Source organism: Plecotus auritus (genome assembly GCF_963455305.1).
Source record: "Plecotus auritus genome assembly, chromosome: 1".
In the NCBI taxonomy this organism is placed as follows: Eukaryota; Metazoa; Chordata; class Mammalia; order Chiroptera; family Vespertilionidae; genus Plecotus; species Plecotus auritus.
In genome coordinates this window covers 15,574,361-15,583,404 of record NC_137770.1, presented here as the reverse complement: position 1 = coordinate 15,583,404, position 9,044 = coordinate 15,574,361, and the positions used below count along the sequence as shown (strand labels likewise).

At 40.0% G+C, this 9,044-nt stretch overlaps 1 protein-coding gene across 5 annotated transcripts in view; it reads right to left on the bottom strand.

The window, feature by feature from the left end:
- Nucleotides 1-867: 867 nt before the first annotated feature.
- Nucleotides 868-9,044, bottom strand: part of GALC (galactosylceramidase) — a 41,769-nt gene continuing 33,592 nt past the window's right edge. For all 5 annotated transcript variants that reach the window (XM_080666057.1, XM_080666058.1, XM_080666060.1 and 2 more), the window contains 3 exons: nt 6,524-6,687; nt 5,002-5,078; nt 868-1,605 (listed from right to left, as the gene is read on the bottom strand). In XM_080666057.1, coding sequence (XP_080522183.1) covers nt 1,459-1,605; nt 5,002-5,078; nt 6,524-6,687 — 388 coding nt within the window. In that variant the 3' untranslated portion in view covers nt 868-1,458. The remainder of the gene's footprint in view (nt 1,606-5,001; nt 5,079-6,523; nt 6,688-9,044) is intronic.

Genomic DNA, 9,044 nt, shown 5'->3' with positions numbered 1-9,044 from the left:
TACTGCACAGGTGTACAAGAGAGCTTTCTGGAGTGATGGAAATGTCTGATATTTTGTTTGGGGTGTTGATTACATGAATGTATCCTTTAATCAAGACTCGTTGAACTGTATACTTAAAATAATAACATTTTATTGTATGTAAGTTATACTTCAGTAAAGTTAATTTTTAAAAAATATGTAGGGACTGAACTGGAAATCACTTAGACATTGTTTAAATTTAAATTTTTTCTCTGTAATCTGATTTATTCTAATATTTTGTTTCTTGAGTTTAATAGTAATACAAAATTTCATGTCAGTTTAGCCTATATGAAACGATTATAAATTTCAAAATTGAAGAATAGGTTCATTGAAGCTTTAAACTTTCCAAAGAATTCCAGAATTTACTTTATCCACATGAATGACTGAATTGTTTCTAGGACGTACACTAATTCTTAATATAAACTATATTGCATGACAAATATGCTCACCCATACTTAAATATAAATGCATTGGTAGTTTAATGACATAAATGCATCTAATCACACAAAATATTAGGTCCAATTCTATGCATTAACAACTAGCTAAGTGTCCCCCTTCTTCTGCATACAAGCAGATTAAAAAATTCATTCATTGACTCTTTTAATACCTTCCCAGTGACACAGGAGAGGACAGACCAGGAAAAGCACATGAAATGACTCAAGAAAATTTCCTTCAATTTCATCTTTAGACTGACGTACAGCATAGGCTGTAGGGTATTTTCTTCCTTCCTCCATTTCCTGTGGAAATGTTATAACGGAGAGTTATAAGGTTATATGACTAAAAGTAGATCTGAAAGAATTTTAAAAAATGCAGATAACCCAATTAATCTATTATTTATTATTGCAGAAATGGCTTTAGAGGTAGTTTATTAATGAGACAATTTTCAAATCATTCCATTCATCACATCCATAATTTAAAACCATCATCATAAAAAAGGAAAATAAAAAGTACTTTTTAGAATAACACATTGAAGTGGTCTTCAAAAAGCAGCATTTCTAGTGTTCTTTAGTTTAAGACAAAGACATCAGCTCACTTAGACACACATCAGCATTAATAAATACATTTCTGTGATAATCAAGTTATTATCACCTGCATCATCACTTCCAAATAAGATGACGAGGGCGGCCTCAGCATTGACACCAAATGTCAAGGTCTGGACCACCAAAGCCCTCCTAGGGGTGGAACCAGTGTACCATTTGAAGAGTAGGGTTCACCTGTTTTTCCCCCTTGGAACCGGTTTTTAAAAAAAATCTTCCACATGATCAAATAAAAACATATTTCTTCCTCATTTACTCTTCATTATTTTTAGCCTCCAAAGGCTTATATATCAATCCATCAAAAAAAAAAAAAAAGAAGAAGAAGAAGAAGAAGAATTGGCTCTGAACCAAACCAAAAAGAAAGAAAAAAATCCAAAGAGTGTTCTACTGTGCTCTGTGAATATTAGGGTGTGGCATCCACGTGAAAGTTGTCGAACTGTGCAAAATCAAAGGAGTGAGTTCCAATCGCGGCCCAGCCATTCTTGGGGAAATTCACTGGGACCTCTGACCACAGAAGCTTGCCATTCAACGTGCCAGAGGAGAGATGACCCTGGAGGCAAGAAAGGAGACCCTTGAAGACATATGAAAATGATTGTCCAGAGTCCGTTTCTTAATAACCTGTGGCCCACCCACTTAGTGGAGCAAACACCCTCCTCACTTAAGACTTACTGAAGGAAAACAATTCCATGGGTTGGAACAAAAGTTTGAAATATAGGAACAATGTTCTCTGAGGAAATTCTTATCTACCTATGTAAATAGTTTCCAAGGCACAAGGAATATCACAATATTTCCTTGGACTCCACCAAAATGTTGTAAAACCCACAGAAATGTGAAACGTTTCATAACATTATTATAAAATTTTAGACAAGAGCCCACTGAAATAAAAGAAAAAACATTTGTTTTTTACAAGTGGTTGTAGGTGCATGGGTCGTGGGCATACATGACTGATGGAACCAAAATGTCTATATATGTAAGTCCTTTCTGTCCCAGTGTACAGAATATAACTTCCAAGTCATATGAAGAGCCCACCCTTAGTTATAACACTAGCCACCATCAGTGATGATTGCCAGGGGCAGTAAGAAGGGAAGTACCATAGAAATGACTTACTGGTCACTGACAGAGAAAGATAAAGTAACATCCTCTTCAAGCGGCTGCCATTCCTACTTAGCTAAGGGCCTGGCACACAGTGAGTAAATGCTAGCCGGCGCTCATTATCATTATTATAGTACATTTATGAGCATATATTCACAGTGTGCAATTACAGCTAAACATTTCAAACTAGCTAATTTCAAAGGATGAAGAGCTAAAGATCCAAAGCATGTGGCCAAGAACTAAAATTAAATCTGTTTTTAAGTCTATAATGCAATAGACTTCAATTTAGCTTTTTCATTTTACAGATGAGGACCCTCACACTGAAGATTAAAAACCAAAGTCAAGATTTACCAGCAGAGCTAGGAATTGAATCCTAGCTGTCCACACGCATCCCTGTTACTACACACATGCACAGCCACCTCAGCTCTAGAAGTGCTCATTAAACATCTCCTGCCACTTAGGGAATGGTGAATATTAACACAGACCCAAGGGACTCACATACACAAATCATATTAAGCACAACACCTATCTAACAGTACCTCCTCTCCTCGCCGCCCCCCGCTCTCCAGGCATCAGCCAACCTGACCAAGCTGCTCCTCACAGAGGCCATTCTCAGTGGCACCCTCAGATCAAGCATCGCCCACTCCAAGAGGTCTTGCCTGACCTCTCTATCGAGAAAATCCAATCAGGTAAGCTACTTTACCTCGTTATTCCATTTTGTTATTCATAATTTTATTTATTGATTTATCTACAGGTTCACTGCCTTAAGAACAAGAGTCAGCCAACTATGGCCCACAGGCTAGCGACCGGTTTTTATAAATAAAACGAGAGGCCCGGTGCATGAGATTCATGCACTCGGTGGGGGTGGTACCTCAGCCTGGCCTGCGCCCTCTCACAGTCTGGGAGCCTCGGGGGATGCCCGACTGCCGTGGAGACAGGACAGGCTCCCACCACCGCCACTGCACTTGCCAGCCGTGAGCCCGGCTTCTGGCTGAGTGGCGCTCCCCCTGTGAGAGCGCTCTGACCACCAGGGTGCAGCTCCTGCATTGAGCATCTGCCCCCTGGTGGTCAGTGTGCATCATAGCGACCGGTCGTTCCACCATTCAGCCGATTTGCATATTAGCCTTTCATTACCTATATATATAAAAGGCTAATATGCAAAATGTTCCCTCGGGCGTTCAACCAGAAGTTTGATCGCTCGCTAGGCAGGTCTAGGGACCCTACTCATGCACGAATTTCATACACTGGGCCTCTAGCATTGGATAATAGACAAACAGAGCAATATAAAGAACAGAGAAATGTTCAGAAACAAGCCTACGCGCACATGATGACTTATTACATCAAAATATGTGGCCTTCAAATCATGGGCAAAAGGACAGTCTATATAATAAATGATGATAGCTATCCATTTGCTTAAAAAGATGATATCGGGCTCTTCACCTTATAATTCACAAATAAATTCCAGATGGATTAAGGACTTAAACGTAAAACGCACCCCAAACTTTAGTTTGGGCGCAGGGAGAAAAGCTCTTAACCTAAAAAAAAGGGACACCTTCTTAAACAAAATATAAAACAAAGAAAATGAGAAATATTTGATAATACCAAAATTTTAAATTTCTATTCATGAAACATAACATAAGCAAAATTAAAATACAAATCATGAGAACAAGAAAACAGGAGAAAATATATGTAACACATATAACAGACAATGGGTTACCATCCAGAATATATAATAAACTCATATAGGTCCATCAGAAAAAGACAACACAGTAGGAAAATCAGGAAAGTATTCAATGGATAACTTCAGAGAAAAGAAAATACAAATGACCAATAAATATAAAATGTACAACCTCCCTAATTATCAATGAAATATAAATCATATCTATTAGTTTGAAAAAATCTTTAAAACTTGATAATATCAAATATTATTATAAGTGCTATAAAATTGATACAGTTTGGCTAGCAAGAGGGTAGTATCTGTTAAAATTTAAAATGCAATTCCACCTCTAAATATCTGCCTAAATAAATAATAGAACGTGTACCCCAAGAGGCACGTAAAAGATTTCTCCCCCTATCTGCAAAAAGGCATCCTTTACTGCCTCAGTTCCCCGTACAAGGAAATAACTGGGAACAAAGTTATGCCCATCAAGTATGTATAGTTAAGTAAACTATGATGGTCCATACATATTGATACTTCCTGAAAATTTAGTATTGTAATTTTTGTGATTGGGTAAGGGAAGAGAACAAGTTCAAAAAGTTCTCTGAATTCCATTTTTTAATCTCTATTATAATGTGAACAAAGTTATGCCAGGACTATCTTGGCAGAGAGAAGCATGTTTATACAGAAGAATTTCTCCATAGAGCATCCCTTAGAAGCACGTCAATCAACAATTCATGATCAACCAGTGATTCTGACAAATATTCTTAAAGGCCCATGGTACTGCAATGAACCTGGTCTCTTCTCTGACAAATATATTCATGGAAACCAACTTTGAAAATATTGTGCTTGTAGTCAAAAACCAAATTATATTCAACCATCAAAAATAAAGTTATGGGACTTTGCTTAAACCTATAAGCTCCAATTATAATCTTCATTCAAGCAAACTTGAAAAAACACTTCAATTATTGGGGTGATAAAGTCAACAGCTGATGGCTCCCCTTTGGGTTTACCCTGACACTTACAATTATTCCAGGGAGTGGTGGTTTGCTGGTATCATGCCAGACTTTCTGCCTATTTCCATTATTTATCACCACCATCCTCCCCCTCCCACTCCCCCATCTAGTCACAGAAAATGCTAGAAAGGGACAAGAGAAGAACATCTTACCTCCAGGCATGCTGAGCAGCAATACTTACCTTAATAGTTAAAGTGAGTGTATACCATTCTTGTGCTGTAACCTCAACTTGCCCTACAGCATATATGAGCCATCCAGCTGCAACACAAAAAGGTTATCTAAATCACAGAATCACATACCTCAGTGGGGGCTCTCAGGTGGCTTTTATATGTAATAGAGTCGACCTTAATAAACATCTACATTTCCAGATCTACAAATGACTTAAAACAAAACATCTTTCATTCAAGCATGCATTCAACAAGCACATATTGAGATCCTACTCTGGACCACATACTATCTGCAAAATCACCAGAGAACCAGAGAAATAAACTGACAAACCAACTATCATATAACACATTAGCTTCTATAGTTCCGGGGTACACTTCTACCTGATCGGACTAAATATGAAGGACAGGAGGAGGATTAAAAGACTACCATAAGATTTCTAGCTGGTGTAACTGATTACATGGTAACAGCATTCACTGAGAATCAGAAAGAGAAAATAATGAGTTCATTTGGGCTGTTATTACTATGTTTTAGTGCCTGAGAAAAAACCCAGGATGAGACCAAGGGGGTAGTTTAAAACACAGAGCAGTAGGGACTAAAGATACAGATTTAAATTCTTAGTTCCTATTCTACCGCAAACTCATTTTGAGACCTGGGGCAAATCAATTAACCTCTCTGGCTCTTGGATTGGAAAATGTGAGGTACCTTCTAGACCAGTCACACTATGCTTATGCAATTTCTACTCTCATCTCCTTATTACCCACTTCCTGTTTTATTTTTATTTTACTTATGGAACCCTTAGGAAGAGGTGGTGAGCAGCAAACTATAAAATTTTTTATTAATGCAAGAGGAAAAACAGGAGACTAAGAACCAAGCAGAGCTACCACCACAAGGTCTAGTTTCAACAGAGCAGTGTGTATCCAAAACCAAAGGGAACTGGATGGAGTTCAACTTGAACCTGGTCTAAGCACCTATCCTATCTAATAAAAGGGTAATATGCAAATTAACCGTCACTCCATCACAAAGATGGTGGTGCCCATAGCCACAAGATGGTGGCGCCCAGTCCTCTCAGCCCTGCTGGAGTCCCCCAGTCATCACGGTGATGAGGCAAGGCTTCCGTGCCCAGCTGCAGATGGGCCTCTGGGCCGCGGAGAGCCTCTGGGCAGCGGGTGCGGAGAGGCCAGGCCCCGCAGAGAGCTACTGGCACACGGATTCGTGTGCTGGGCTACCAGTTCTGGATAAAACACTATTCTACATAAAACAAGGGCTGCTAAGATGAATGAGAAAAGTCAGACTGTTTTCAATTTATTAACTAGATTAGGAAATAGGGTTACTCTATTTTAAGCATACCAATCCCTCTCCTTGTATTTCCACAAGCACAGTGGCCACCTCCTGGCTTTTACTTACGTTTCCTGAGCACTCTCTACCCTTACCCCCATCTACATAAATCCCACCCGTACTGCCAGCTCAACTCTGTAATATACGAGAAAGCTTCGTACAAGTTGCCTCTCTCTCCTGCTATAGAATAAGACACTTACCCAGATCACCTGTAACTCTGTAGGTTCCATTTGCGAAAATCCAGAAGAAAATCCCTCTGGCACTTCTAATCAGGATGCCACCTTTATTTACTCTTCCGGCAATGAACACACCTCCCTTCCTAGGGGTCTCTATGTAAACATCACACGTGATGGTCATATTGGACCTGCAGAATGAAACTGCTGGTTAGGGTTTCCATCATGCCACGCCGAGCATAGCAGGAAGATGCGTCACCGCACAGCCACGTGCTCCCAAACTTCCAGTGGAGGTGAGTAGTACGTGATCTGCTACGGCTGTGCTTGTAGCAAGAATGGGCTTCGAGAGTCTTCACTGATGATGGCTTTAAGTTTTACAAGACTAAAGTCAACTCATTTCATTGCCTCTTTTAATTAATTACTGGAAAGTAATATTTACTGTTTTTAAGTTTCTTAAGACTATATGTCTTCTCTCTGTAACAGTGTCTCATCCATCCTAAGAATAAGTAACATTAAAAGAAGCCATTTTTCTAGGAATTCATAAAAGGCAATCTCCCAACAATTGTGAACAAAAAGGTTTATTACGTTTCCCATCAGCAAGGATAAGCAGTGAAAGCAATGGCAGGGGCTTCTGGGAAAACATCAATGACTTGAGGGATAAGTTTTACACTTAACACTAATAAGACCTAAAAACTCCAGACAAAAGATCTAAAATTATTTCTCTGCAAAGACAGAGCCAACTCTATGTGGACTGTACAGTTGGGGTTTTCAACCTGAGCAGCACTGAGACCAGCAGAGGGCCTGTTACCCTGAGCAGGTGGAGGCTGGGCCCCTGGAACCTGCTGTCTAACAGATTCCCAGGTAATGCGATGCTGTGGTCCGGGGATTCCAGCTCGAGAACCCTTTTCTCCCACAGAGCGTCTCTGTTTATACAGAGGCCGTAGAACTCTGACTCTGAGATGACTAATGGACAGCAGATTCAGCCAACCAGGAGCCATCAGGGCTAGGACTTGACTCTCCGCCAGGCTTGCTTTTATAAGTGCTACTAGATACCTTGTGCAGCGACCGAGCCACCTCAAACCAACATGAGCTCGGAAAACAATTCGCCTTGCACTCGAAATACAACTGCAAACAAGAAAGAAAGCCTGACCATAGCCAAGTAATAAAGCAAGCAATCTATCTAAAATAAAAATTAAGAATGCCCCAAAATATATTGGAAATGGGGTAAACTGGATCTAGAATTATATGGCTTTTACATAATTATTTTATCAGTAAAACTTGCACAGTGGAATTTTACTATGTAAATGAAAATATAAAAAAGAAGCACCTACAACAGGTATCCAACAATAAGGAAGTCACATTTAATCCTCTAATCAGAGCTGGGCTACTTTAGGCGAAAATCAAATGCTAAGTAAGTAATGCCAGTCTCTCAGGTATGTCCTGCCTTAGTTATCAATACATCCCTACCTCTTTTCTGGTTCCTTAGAGTTCGAATGTGCTACAGATACTGTCCGCATCATAAATTATTTGATTTATAGTGAGAGAAGATTGAACATTTTTCTTTCTTTTATGTCCCATCCCATTCCAGAATAAGTGATTCCTGCATCAGAACTTACAGGCAATTTTACAGATAATGAATGAAGTAGAGTAACAGTGTGATGTACTCTTCCATAGCCATAGTCTCTCAGTGGTGCTGAGAGAACAAAACCCAGCCCACATATTAAGCAAATTTGATCAAAGGGATGTAGAGTTTGGATGTGTGCAGCCAAAGGGTAACTTTGGGAGGTTCTTTTGTGTGTGTTTTCTAAAGAATTTTCTCAATTAATTTTTAGAGAGAGGAAAAGAGAGGAAGAGAGTAAAACATGGATTGGCTGTCTCCTGCACACCCCCTATGGGGATCAAGCTCGCAACCAGGCATGTGCCCTGACCAGGAATCCAACAGGACAACGCCCAACCAACTGAGCCACTCCAGAGAGGGCAAAGGTAACTTTGTGACTGTCTTCAGATCCCAAACAAAGCTTACTAAGAAAATGGAAAATCTTAAGTCGCTCTGGGGAAGTCTACCTAAGTTACTGTGCTGGTACTTAACTACTTGTAAGCATGACAGAGAGGAAGTTGTACTGCAAACACAGATCTAAGAACTGGCAGCACACATTGAGAGCTGATTCACAAAAAGAGAACTACAGAGAAAGCTCACTAATGAAGCTGTGAGGTGTGGCCCAAAGAGCATGGGCTACAGAACCAGAGAGATCTGGTCTCTTACGTGGTTCTGCAATTTACCAGGGTGGGATCATGGGCAAATCTCGCCCGGAAGCCTCAGTTTCCCAATCTATAAGCTGGGAGGATGAGGCCTCTGCCATAAGGTGGCTGTGGGGACTCACACCAGTGTTTAGTATGACCTCTGTAAGGGTCCCAGAAACTCTGGATAGCTGACAGCTTCTCAAGACGCATCAGAGCTGGGACTAGAATTGTGATTTTTAACAGAAAATAGGCACTACAGAAGGGATACGGTTTTCTGCAGCATTCCACAGATAAACAATTCAAGGTT